Raw genomic sequence first — 13,263 nt, forward strand, 5'->3', positions numbered from 1 at the left:
ACATTTGCATACTGATGTTTATAGCAGTGTTATTTATAATTTCTAAGAGATGTAAACAGCCCAAGTATTCATCAATGGACAAGTGGCTAAACAAGCTGTAGTATAGACATACAATGGAATACTATGCAGCTGTAAGTCAGAATAAAGTCATGAAACATGTAAAAACATGGATGAACCTTGAGGACATTATGCTGAGTGAGATTAGCCAGAAACAAAGGAATAAATACTATATGGTCTCACTAATTTGAACTAACATTAATGGGTGAACTTTGAGAGTTAAAGTTAAGAACATAGGTTATCAGGAGATACAGAGAGGGTAGAGATTGGGCATTTGGTGCTGAAGGAATACAGATTGTGCAACAAGACTATTTGCAAATATTTAGAAATGAATAGCGCAATACTATCTGATGAGAGCACAATTATATAGGGGCACTGAATGAAGCTGAATGTGAAAAGGATTGAGGAAGAAGGGCTGGGGGCACATACGACACCAGAAGAAAAGATAGAAGATAAAAACAGACGGTATAATTTAGGAATGCCTAGAGTGGAAAATGATGAGGATTAAATATACAAATATAAAATGTTTTTGCATGAGGGAGAACAAAGGAATGTCAACATTGCAAGGGGTTGAAAATGGATGGTATACGGGGAAAAAGTACAATCAATGCAAGTTAGGATCTATAGCCACCAGTAACATTGTAATATCCTTCCACTGAATGTAACAAACACATTATGCCAAAACTAAATGTCAACAAGTGGGGGATATAAGGGAGAGTGGGGATTCTTTGCACAGGAAAAGGAAATGTCTTTATGTAGATTATGGTGGCAAAGGCATGTCTATTTACTTAAGTTGGATTGTATGTTGTGCAAATAAACCTATTTAAAATGAACAAAGAATTTAAAAAATGAGTAGGAGATTAAGACATTCTCAAATAAACAAAAGCTGAGCTAGTTCATCCCTACTAGCCCTGCCCTACAAGCAGTGCTAAAAGGAATTCTTCAAAATGAAAGGAAAGGACACTAGACAGTGGCTCAAAGAAGCACAAATAAATAAAGACCCGTGGTAAAGGTAACTATATGGGCAACTATAAATGCCATTATTATGCGATTATGTTCTTTGATATGTAACTCAATTTCTTCTTACAGTTGCTAAAATGTAAATCCATAGAATGTAATGATAAATCTATATGTTTGGACATACAATGTACAAATCTTTAAGTGATAATGAGTACAAAAAAATGGTCGGGAAAAGTGGGGTATAGGCAAAATATATGTGCATGGTATTGTAGTAAAGTTGGTATCAAACCAAGTGTGATTTTAGAATATTAAAGTTTAACCCCATGATAAACATGTGAGAAACAGAAGAAAAATATTTCCAGATAGAAATGAGAAGGCAATCAATATAGAGTAACGCACAAAAGTAAGTATGTATAAATGTAGGCATCAGTGAAAGTGAGGGACAAAAAAGGTATAAGACTTATAAAGATTAAATATCAAAATAGCAGAAGAAAGTCTTTTATTATCAGTAGTGATTTTAAATGTAACTGGATCAAACTCTCTGGTAAAAAGGTATAGATTAGCAGACTGACCCAACTATATGCTGACTCCAAAAGCCTCAATTTAAAGTCGAAGATAAAAGTAGGTTGAGGGTGAAAGGACAGAAACAAATATAATATACCATGCTAGTAGTAGCCATAGGAGAGCTAAGATTGCTATATTAATATTGGATAAAATAAAACTTGAAGTCAAACACATTTACAAAGGTCAAAGGTGCTCATTATATACTGATAAAGTGGGCAATTCAACAGAAAAATGTAACAATTATGAATATATATATACACCTAACAGCAGAACCCCAAAATAGATGGAGCAAATACTGACAGATTTGAAGGGAGAAATTGATGGTTTAAATTAATACTAGGGGACTAGGAGATTTTAATACACCAGTAGCAATGACTGATAGAACTTCTAGTCCAAAGATCAGTAAGGAATTACAGGACTTGAACAATACACTAAACCAACTAGAACTAACAGACATACATAGAACACTGCTCCCAACATAAACAGAATATACATTCTTCTCAAGTGCACATGGATCATTCTCCAGGATAGACCATATGTTGAGTCACAAAACAAGTATTAATATATTAAAAAATATTGAAATCATACAATGCATGTTCTCCAAACACAACAAAATGAAGTTAGAAGTCAATAACAGAGGGAAAAAGTGAAAATCCACAAATTGTGGACATTAAACAATATATTCTTAAACAACCGATGAGTTAAAGTGGAAAACAGAAGCAAAATTAAGAAATAGCTTGAGGTGAATGAAAATGGAAAAACAGCATACCAAAACTTATGGGATGTAATGGAGGCAGTGCTGAGAGAAATGCTTACCTTAAAAAGAAAAAAAACAGACATCAAACCAGAGACCTAACTTTAACACTGTAAGAACTAGAGAAATAAGAACAAACTAAACAGGAAGTAGAAGGAAAGAAATAATAAAGATTAAAATAGAGATAACTGAGAAAGTGAGAATTTTAAAAAATCAACAAAACCAAAATTGGTTCTTTGACTAGGTCAATAAACTTAGCAAATCTTTAGCTAGCCAGACAGAAAAAAAAGAGAGAATACAAATAATTAAAAAAACAGAAATGAAAAAGGGAACAAAGCTACTGACCTTCCTGAAACAAAAAGGACTTTCAGAGGATACTATGAACAACTGTATACCAATAAATTAGAGAACCTTGGAGAAATGAACAAATTCTTAGAGGCATACAACCTGCTTATATGGAATCAAGAAGAAATAGAACATCTTAGCAAACTAATACTAGTAAAAAGATTGAATCGGTCATCAAAACCCTCCCAACAAAGAAAGTCCAGAACTAGATGGCTTCACAGGGAAATTCTACCAAACATTCCAAGAAGACTTACCTCCAGTTCTGCTCTAACTCTTCCAAAAAATAGAAGAGGATATAACACTCCCTAACTCACTCTATGAGGCTAGCATCATGCTCATACCAAAGCTAGATAAAGATACGACAAGGCAAAAAAAAAAAAAAAAACCCACTACAGACCAATATCTCCTATGAGTATAGATGCAAAAATCCTCAGTGAATTACTAGCATACCACATCCAACATCCTATTAAAAGAATTACATACCATGACCAAGTGAAATTTATCCCTGGTATGTAAGACAGACTCAACATTAAAAATCAGTCAATATAATATATCACATTAACAGAATGAAGGTAAAAATACCAAACATGATCATCTTAATTGATGCAGAAAAAAACATTTGACAAAATGCAAACTGCTTTATTGATAAAAAAAACACATAGAACACTAGGAATAGAAGGAAACTTCCTCAACATGGTGAAGAACATATGTGAAAAGCCCATGGCTAACATCTTACTTAATGGTGAAAGACTGAAAGCTTTCCTTCTAAGATCAAGAACAAGACAAGGGTACCCACTAGCACCACTGTTAATCAACATTTTTTACCGAAGTGCTATTCAGAGCAATTAGACAAGAAAAAGAAATAAAAGGCATCCAAATCAGAAAAGAAAGAAGTAAACCTTTCTTTATTTACAGATAATATGATCTTATGTGCATAGAATTCTAAAAAAATCAAAACAAAGCTCCTCCAGCTAATAAATGAATTCAGCAATGAGCAATGTGTTAGGGTATACTATCAACACTTAGAAATCAGTAGTTTTTCTATATGCAGCAATGAAAAATTGGAGCAAGAAAAGGAAAAAAATCCCATTCAAAACAGAAACTAAAAGAATCAAATATTGAGGAATAAAGCTAACCACATATGTAACGGACTTGTGCGCACAGATCTACAAAACATTTGTGCTGGCTTGAAAGGAAGTATGCCCCCTAAGAAAAGCCATGTTTTGATATAAATCCCATTTCATAAAGGTAGAATAATCCCTATTCAGTACTGTATATTTGAAACTGTAATGAGATCATCTCCCTGGTTGATGTGATTTAGTCAAGAATGGTTGTTAAACTGGATTAGGGGATGACATGTCTCCACCCATTTGGGTGGGTGTTGATTGGTTTATTGGAGTCCTATAAAAGAGGAAATATTTTAGAGAATAGAGATTCGGAGAGAGCAGAGAATGCTGCAACACTACGAAGCAGAGAGTCCACCAGCCAGCGACCTTTGGAGATGAAGAAGGAAGACGCCTCCAGGGGAGCTTCACGAAACCGGAAGCCAGGAGAGAAAGCTAGCAGATGACACCGTATTCACCATGTGCCCTTCTAGCTGAGAGAGGAACCCTGACCATGTTCACCATGTGCCTTCTCACTTGAGAAAGAAACTCTGAACTTCATCGGCCTTCTTGAACCGAGGTATCTTTCCCTGGAGCCTTAAATTGGACATTTCTATAGACTTGTTGTAATTGGGACATTTTCTCGGCCTCAGAACTGTAAATTAGCAACTTATTAAATTCCCCTTTTTAAAAGCCATTCCGTTTCTGGTATACTGCATTCTAGCAGCTAGCAAACTTGAACAACATTGCTAATAGAAATTAAAGAAGACCTAAATAAATGGAAGGACATTCCATGTTCATGGATTGGAAGACTAAATATCATTAAGATGTTAATAATACCCAAAGAAATTTATAGATTCAATGCAATGCTAATCAAAATTCCAGCAACCTTCTTTGCAGAAATGGAAAATCCAGTCATCTAATTTATATGGAAGGGTCAGGGGTCCTGAATAGCTAAAGCCATCTTGATAAAGAAGGATGAAATTAGAGGATAAACACTTCCAGATCTTAAAACTCATTACAAGGCTGCAATAATCAAAACACCATAGTACTTGCACAAGAACAGAAATATAGACCAATGGAATAGAACCGAAGGCTCAAAAATCAACCCTCACACTATGGCCAACTAATTTTTGACAAGGTGGCAAAGTCTACTGAATCGGGAATGAATAGTCTCCTCAACACATAGTGCTGGGGGAAACTGGATCTCCATTTGCAAAAAAGAAAAAAAAAAAGACCCCTACCTAACACCATATTCAAAGATCAACTGAAAATGTATTTAAGACCTTAATATGAGAGCTAGAACTCTCAAACTCCCTAGATGAAAATGTAGTGAGGCACCTTCAGGAACCTAGGTAAGGCAATAGTTTCTTGACTTTACACCCAAAGCACAAACAACAATAGAAAGAAAAAAAAAAACAGATTAATGGGACCTCATCAATATTAAAAAAACAAACAAACTTTTGTTCCTGAAAAACTTCATCATAAAAGTAAAATGACCTACACAATGAGAGAAAATATTTGGAAATCATATATCTGGTAAATGATTAATATCCAGAATATAAAAAAAAAATCTTTTAACCTAACAACAAAAAGACAAACAACCCAACTTAAAAAATGGACAAATGGCTTGAACTGATGTCTCTCCAAAGAAGATATACAGATGATCTGAAAGCACATGAAAAGATGCCCAACATTTTTAACAGTCAGGAAATGCAAATCAAAACACAATGTGATACCATTTCACACCCATTAGAATGGCTGCTATCATAAAAATTGAATGTGACAAGTGTTGGAGAGGATGTAGAGAAATAGGAACACTCATTCATTACTGGTGGCGATGTAAAATGGTACAACTGCAGTGGAAGACGAATTGGCAGTTTCTCAGAAAACTAAGTATAGTACTACCACATGACCTGACAATCCCACTACTAGATATATACCCAAAAGAATTGAAAGCAGGGTCTCAAACAGATATTTGCACACCAGTGTTCATAGGGACATTACTCACAGTTGTCAAAGCATGGAAGCAACCCAAGTTTCTATCAATTGATTAATGGATAAATAAAATGTGGTATGTATATACAAATGGAATAGTATTCAGCCATAAAAAGGAATGAAATCCTGATAGATGTGACAACATAGATAAAACCTGGAAGACATCACGTTGAGTGAAATGAGCCAGACACAAAAGGACAAAGATTGTATGACTGCACTGATTTGAAAGAATTAGAATATGCAAAATCAAAGACTCAGAATCTAGAATATAGGTTACATGGGGACAGGGTGGGACAAAGAATGGGGAGTTAAAGCTTAAAATGTACAGGGTTCCTGTTAGGAATGATGGAAATGTTTTGGAATGGATGGTGGTAAGAGTAGCACAGCATTGTGAATACGATTAACAGCCCTGAAACATGCACCTGAATATGAGTCAAAGGGGAAATGTTAGATTATATATATGGTGACAGAATAAAAAGTTTTTTAAAAATCCATGGAACTGCACTATACAAACAGTGAACCCTAGTTAATGCATGGACTTTATTAGTACAATTATAAGAATGCCCTCTCATCAATTATAACAAATGTTCCACACCAAGGCAGGTTGCTGTCGGTGGGGTAGTAATGGGAATCCTGTATTTTATGTCTGACTGCTCTGTAAGCTCACAACTTCTCTAATAAAGGGAGAAAAAAAAAAAAAGCATAGGAAGACACAACTAACCTGTCGGCCAAGTCTTTACCGGCCTTTAAAATATCAAGCAGTGTCCTATTTCACCATTTTTGGAAATTCACCAACTCAGATAACTACTATGACAGCATAAAGCTGAGTTGAAAGGGCATCTAGTAGAATAATATTGTGATGATTAGGTTCATGCGTCACCTTCGACAAGTGATGGTGCCCAGTTGTCTGGTCAGACAAGCACTGGCCTGACCATTGCTACAAGGACATTTCATGGCTGGCTAATGGTTTACTAAGTCACGAGTCAGTTGATTGCATCTATGGCTGATTACATCTACAATCAGCTAAGGGGAGTGTCTTCTGCAATGAGAGAATCCAATCAGCTGAAGACTTTTAAGGGAGAGATGATGATTACAGCTGTCAGAAGAGAGAACTTTTGTCTCTAGTTCAACCAGCCCAGCCTCTCCTGCAGAATTCATCCAATACCTTTGCTTTGTTGCGTGAGACTCTTTCATAAAATCTTATATTCATAGATATATCCTGTTGTTCTGTTTTCCTAAAGAACCCTGACAAGTACAAATATTATCATTATAACGGTACATGTACTATGGGCCATCAAGCTAAAATGTCACATACTATGAGAACACTGATTGGTATTGTCAGTTAAAGGGGGAAAGAAAACCTTTATGATTTTAGTACATAGTGTTTTATGTTTTATTTCTGCATCTGTTCCATAATATAAATGAAAAAGAGACCCCCATTGGATGCGTTTGAGTCATGTCATTATGAATGGGAAAATAAATTTCTTTTCACCAAAAATGTTAAGTATGCACATTATATATATATTTGTAAAATTATTGCATTTTAATTTTTTAATTCAGGATCATGTATTCATAATTATATGCATTATATAATTCATAATTATATGCATTATAATGGCTTCAGTACTGAAAATAATTTTACCCCCAAAAAGACATTTTGAATATAATGGCATCCATTGATTATTTGATATCAATTGAGTAAGTGTGGGAATACATGGGAACATATCTTTTTCTTAAATTTCGCAAAGTCAACTGAAAACAAAAGTGACCCTATCATCACGGCACGATAAATTTGCGAGGAGAACTATTCATTCTCATCTAGAAGCACATTCCTACTGGTACCCCATAAAACTGGTCTGCCAGTAAATATGAGCCGAGAACAAACCCCACTGAGCCCAGCTGTAAGTTGGGTCACATCAGTACAGGGAAAACGGCTCAAGACAATTGCTCAATTTGTTCCTGGTTCTGGTTTAGGTATCAGGACCAGTGCAAGTAGTCCTTTCATAAGGGTGTCATTTCTTTATACATTTTAGAATTTTCATTACTTAAGGTGCTCGATGGTATATATTATAATCATGGCCTTTGCCTTCAAGAATTTTTTGTTCTATTTCCGAAAAAAGTCTTACCAACATGATCACAAATATAAGTGTTTCTCTCCTTGGTTATAAATCTTTGCTCTACCTGCTCAATTCCATGATGTTAATGGCTAAAAGAACCTGCACGAGTGTTCATCATAAAATCAAACCATTGAGTTTTTTTTAAGTTTGAAGAAGAAATTCTTTGGCAGTATCTCTGATTCCAAATTCACTCCGCTGATTCCCAACATGAAACATTAATGATTTGACTGTTTCTAAATACCCAGGTATATTTTTGTATATATATATCTTCTAACACAGAAGTAAAGTAAAAAATAAATCATCTGGAAAGCTCAGACAGAACTCACAATTAGTCATAAAGGAATATTAAGATCAAACAATCATCAAAGAGGGGATTAAGATGGAAGTAATAGATTAAGTATGTAGCTGTAATGAATCAGACAATTGCTCAGCCATTACAAAATGGTTTGTTTTAAAAATTGATTTTAAACTGAAAAGGAAACAAACCCAATATTGTTCTAATTCCAAAAGAAGCAACTCCCTGCTAGCAAATTTATTTCTTATTAATTAAATAATTAGCTGTCAGTCACGTGTCCTACTGAAGAAATGAAAACAACAATGTGTAATGTAAACTGTTGTATATACAAATACAAATATATATACATACATGCACACACATACATATACATGTATCTTTTCAGGGAAATAACAAAGTTATGAGACTTGTTTGATGAACTTTATTATGGCAATATAGTTTCATGAAGCAATATATATGTGGTTTATAGCTGTAATTTGCTTTTTTGTTTTATATAAAAGGTTCATATCTGTTTATATTTATTTGATCAGCCCCATTAAGAAAAAAAAATGTATAATCTAAGTACCGTACTTTAATTTACATTCCTTCTTTATGTACAATATAATACATAATATTGAAATTTGAAAATGTAGGTGTTTTGCTCCCACTCATAATTTACTCATAAGAGCACCACTGACCCCCCAGTGACTTGGTTACTGCCTGGCACATAGTAAATACTCAATAAATACCTGGTGAATGAGTGAATGAATTCCTCCAAACTCACAGAATTACATAACTCTAACTTTTAATATAGAAATCACGTAACTTTTAGAAATGATCTTTACAAATGTGTATTGGATGATCAGATATATGCATGATGCATTCCTACTTTAATAAGAATAGATACAAAACATGTATGCATGTATGTGTATATATAGTTACAGATAGAAATTTAAAGCCAAGAATAAATGCCAAGGCATAGCTGCAAAATGCTGCTCCATTACAATTGTAATAATGGAATAGCAGTTAGGGTGATCCTTAGCCCTCTTTCTTCTTATTGCTAATAACATGAGTTAGTTTAACATTATTGTTTGTTATTCCTTTTTTGTTTTTTGTTTTCTGTTTTAACTTAGAACTTGTATAAAAGTCTGAGTGAAGTGAAGTCTGAAGTGGAAATGGTGATAAAGACTGGACGTCAGATTGTACAGAAAAAACAGACAGAAAACCCCAAAGAGCTTGATGAAAGAGTAACAGCTTTGAAACTACATTATAATGAGCTGGGTGCAAAGGTATGTGCCTGCCGAAACCACAACCACTGGCTACTACTTTCACTTTCCTTCAAAATTGTAAAGACGGGTCAATAATTATGAACAGTTAAAGTGTCAGAAGTTCTTTCTCATCTCCCTCTCATATTCACTCTCTCTCTTTTTTCTCTTTCTCTCAATATATTTATATATATTCTCATGGGTAGTCCTTATTAAGAAATGATAATCATGCGATTCTTCTTTACGTTATAGGATAAAAAAAAATTAAAAAACTGTAAATCTCAGGGAGGTTTTTATCAGCCTATCAGATATTTCTGAAAGGGTTTCCTTGTTCTAATTTTGCCTTCTTTCAGTTATATAAATTTACTCTTGATGATTTGAACACAAATAAATTTTATGAAATGCCAACCAAGGTGTTCTATACAGATTTAAAGCTTTGAGGGTTCAAAATAATAAGCATTATCAAAACAATCATAGTCATAGAAAGGAAATGTCAACCTCAAGGACTCATCCGGCCTTTTCTATGCCATTAGTTTAATTATTCTAAACTTTCTAAAATATTTTTTTCGGGGCGGGGGGGCATAGATTTAGAATATTAAGATAGTAATAAAAATATTTCTTTAAAAAGTTTCAATAACAATATCTTATGCGGTAACTTAGAGAAGAGATGTATTTTATTAATAATTAAATAACAATCTTCTTTAAACTTAAGTAAATAACATGATCTATCCATTATTTGTATCTATGACCATCTGTCAATCAATGCAAGGTTATATTTAAAGTACTTAAAGTGACCGACCACCTTGAAATGAGGAGCTAGTTTGGGCTGGTCTGACCTTTCTCATTGTTATAGTACAGGAGGGCAAATCAGTAATGAACAGAACTTTGGCCAATGCAGAAAAAATAAAGATGATTACTGGCGACGTTTACATTGCATTCCAACTGAAAAAACTTTACTCAGTCCAATGCAAGAATACATGCACGTCTTTACAGCTCAGGCTACAAACTTTATTGACTAGGACAACATCAACGAGAAAAGGGTCACCTTATCTCAGACACAAGTGTAAATGTCTGTTTGGAATTAAGAAGTAGCCAAGCACAAACAGATTTCTACTGTTTCCCACTGAAAGTAGATTGAGAGTAATGTCTTAAAGCTGCTAATTGCAAATTGCTTATCATTGAGAGCAAGAGAGTTTTAGATTCAAATAGGAATCCGAAACTGTTTAATTAGTTGATCCTCTTTGTTATTTATGTTAAAAAATAAAACCTCTGCTTTTCATTTGACACAATTTGACATCTACTTTTGAAAGAGCTTTTGTTATCCTATGACAAAGTGTTCTCCTTATTGGGGGTCAATTAAATTAAACTGCTTTTAATCCAGCCAGCTACCTTTGAAGTAGAAGACCTTATATCTTTCTAGAGAAGTTTATCATTGTATTAAAGATCATCTTTAATATGCATACATAATTGTATGTGTCCTTGATGTCTCATTTCAGTGTTTCTCAATTTTTCCGGAGGCTAATACTTCCATACTTAATATCAATTCAATCATCTCTGATACTATTCCTAAAGTCAAAGCTTATTTTTTTCTGGAAAAATATTCTCCTTATACTCAATTTGACCTGTGTTATTTTCCACCTTGTTAATGTGTTATAAGTATATTTTTTCTTAAGAAAATATGTATTTTGAGAAAAGAGATTTTCTCTGTTTACTTTTTTCAAATATAAATAGTTGCCTTGGCATTCTCTTTGCCTTAAATGAGTTGAACAACACTTCTGCCTTTGAAAGAGTAAATTTAACAACACAAAAAAAAAAACGAATAAATCACTTAGCATTTAAAAGAATAAAGATGGCATTAGAGGACTCTTATTGTCCCGAGTTGATTACTATTAGGAATGGAATGGCTTTTGTAAAGATGTAAAGTCCTATTTATTCGCTGAATATATGGATTTAAGTGTCTTATGTTTATTTTAACTATTTGGCACTTAGTAATTTCAGTAAAGCAAAATGAAAGAAGGACTACTCAGAAATCATACTTTAATAGCATGACAGAATACAGCAAAAATGTGTGCAGACATTTATTTTCCAAGTAAAGATTCATTTTCAAACAGCCATGATAATGGGAAAAATGCATATATATATCATCTTATAAAAATTCTGTCATATATTACTTCACTGAGAAAATGTCTGCGTTTTGACCTTCAGAACACTTCCATCAACAGTATTGTTTAATAAAAGCAAAGGAAGCAAAGGATATTTTAATACATTATTCTTTTTATGGAAAGAGGATGAACATTTCTATTTTAATGATCTTCAGAATTTACACTATTGTACTTGCCTCAATTCAATATGTGTTACCTTTTCTTACAGAACACAATTTTATTAGCTGTTTCTAGTATCAACAACTTAGCTTACTTGTTCAATGATTGAAAATACAATAGTTTCTTATATGTAAATCCATTTAATTTTATTGAGAAATAATCTTGCACTTATCATCTTCTAACTCTTTTTTTTGCTTCTCTATGCTTTGATTTTAATAGGAATATCCATAAATACTCATATCAGGCCCAAAATACATTTTAAGTGTTCAAGAAAGAATGCTGAAAAATTCTAATGCAGGAGGCACTTTTTTAAACATATCCCTTCCCCACATACAAAAATTGTGTAAAACTCAGTTTTCCTTAAGATGGCAGTGTTTCCTGTTTTTGTAAAACCTATTTAGCTAGATATAAACAAAATAAAATAAATAAAAATCAATAATGCATTAGCTCTGGGAAGATAGGATTTCTTTGAAATATTGAGTCTAGAATCCTTTTTCTACCAATAGTGCACAGAAAGAAATAATTATGCATAGGAAAACACAGTAACATTTTTTTTCTTCCCCACACAAATAAAAATCCTTACAGCCAAAAGGGCAGATGTTTTTCCTTCCCTGAAGGGAAAATCCATTTTAAAAATTATATAGTAGCCTCAGCAACTAAATATTTTCTAATGGTACAAACACCTCTGTCAAAGGAGCTAATGAGTTTTGCTAGGTCTCTGGAATCCATACCAACGTTTCAGGACATTTATTTTGATTGTGGCATTTTAGGTTCTTTAAACATATCATTACCTTTTTAATTTTTGTATTCCTTCTGGCTGGATTCTTATTTTGGCTATAGAACTATATACATTGGTTGCTAGCTCTTCTGCCTAGAGCAGGTCACATAAATATGCATTAGCACTGTTGTTATTTCTTTAACCAATTCCCTGGCATTTGGGATTAATCTGTATTTTACGCACCAAAACCCAGATCTTTGGGAGGTGCTTTCACCTGTAAAACAAACGTAAACAAAGCTTTGGCTGTGTGCTTTCAGATGCTGTGTTTGTTGAACCCCGCTTGAAATGAACTCATGGATGGAACATAAGGGCTGAGGTTCTATAATGTATCAAGTTTTCTCAAACTGTTGCCTGATTTTACCCTTAGACAATAGCCCTATGCGGTAGGTAGGAGAATCCCAGGTGCTAGATGGGTAAAATGATACAAAAGAGGTATCCCACCAATTATTTTATTGTCATGTCAGGAGGCTGCTGGGGATTATAGAACCTAACGTGCTCCCACTCTACCATGCTACCTCAAAAGACTCAAAATAGTCACATAGAATGTTCTAGCTCCCAGCCTTGCTGACAGAAAAGAGGGGAGGGGAATATTCATGAACCTAAAACACACTACAAATAAAACAGGAATCAACTTGTAAGAGTTTGCATTCTGTATCTGATTTTGCCTAGTTATATCTTCCAGTATATTCATTTCCTTATTTGACAAGCAAAATATACTTAATGAAAA

At 33.7% G+C, this 13,263-nt stretch overlaps 1 protein-coding gene across 8 annotated transcripts in view; it reads left to right on the forward strand.

Annotated features, from left to right (window-relative positions):
• DMD (dystrophin) overlaps window positions 1-13,263 on the forward strand; it is a 2,428,671-nt gene that overhangs the window by 1,157,806 nt on the left and 1,257,602 nt on the right. For all 8 annotated transcript variants that reach the window (XM_077145121.1, XM_077145123.1, XM_077145120.1 and 5 more), the window contains one exon: window positions 9,306-9,461. In XM_077145121.1, coding sequence (XP_077001236.1) covers window positions 9,306-9,461 — 156 coding nt within the window. The remainder of the gene's footprint in view (window positions 1-9,305; window positions 9,462-13,263) is intronic.

Source organism: Tamandua tetradactyla, chromosome X (genome assembly GCF_023851605.1).
Source record: "Tamandua tetradactyla isolate mTamTet1 chromosome X, mTamTet1.pri, whole genome shotgun sequence".
NCBI classification, from domain to species: domain Eukaryota; kingdom Metazoa; phylum Chordata; class Mammalia; order Pilosa; family Myrmecophagidae; genus Tamandua; species Tamandua tetradactyla.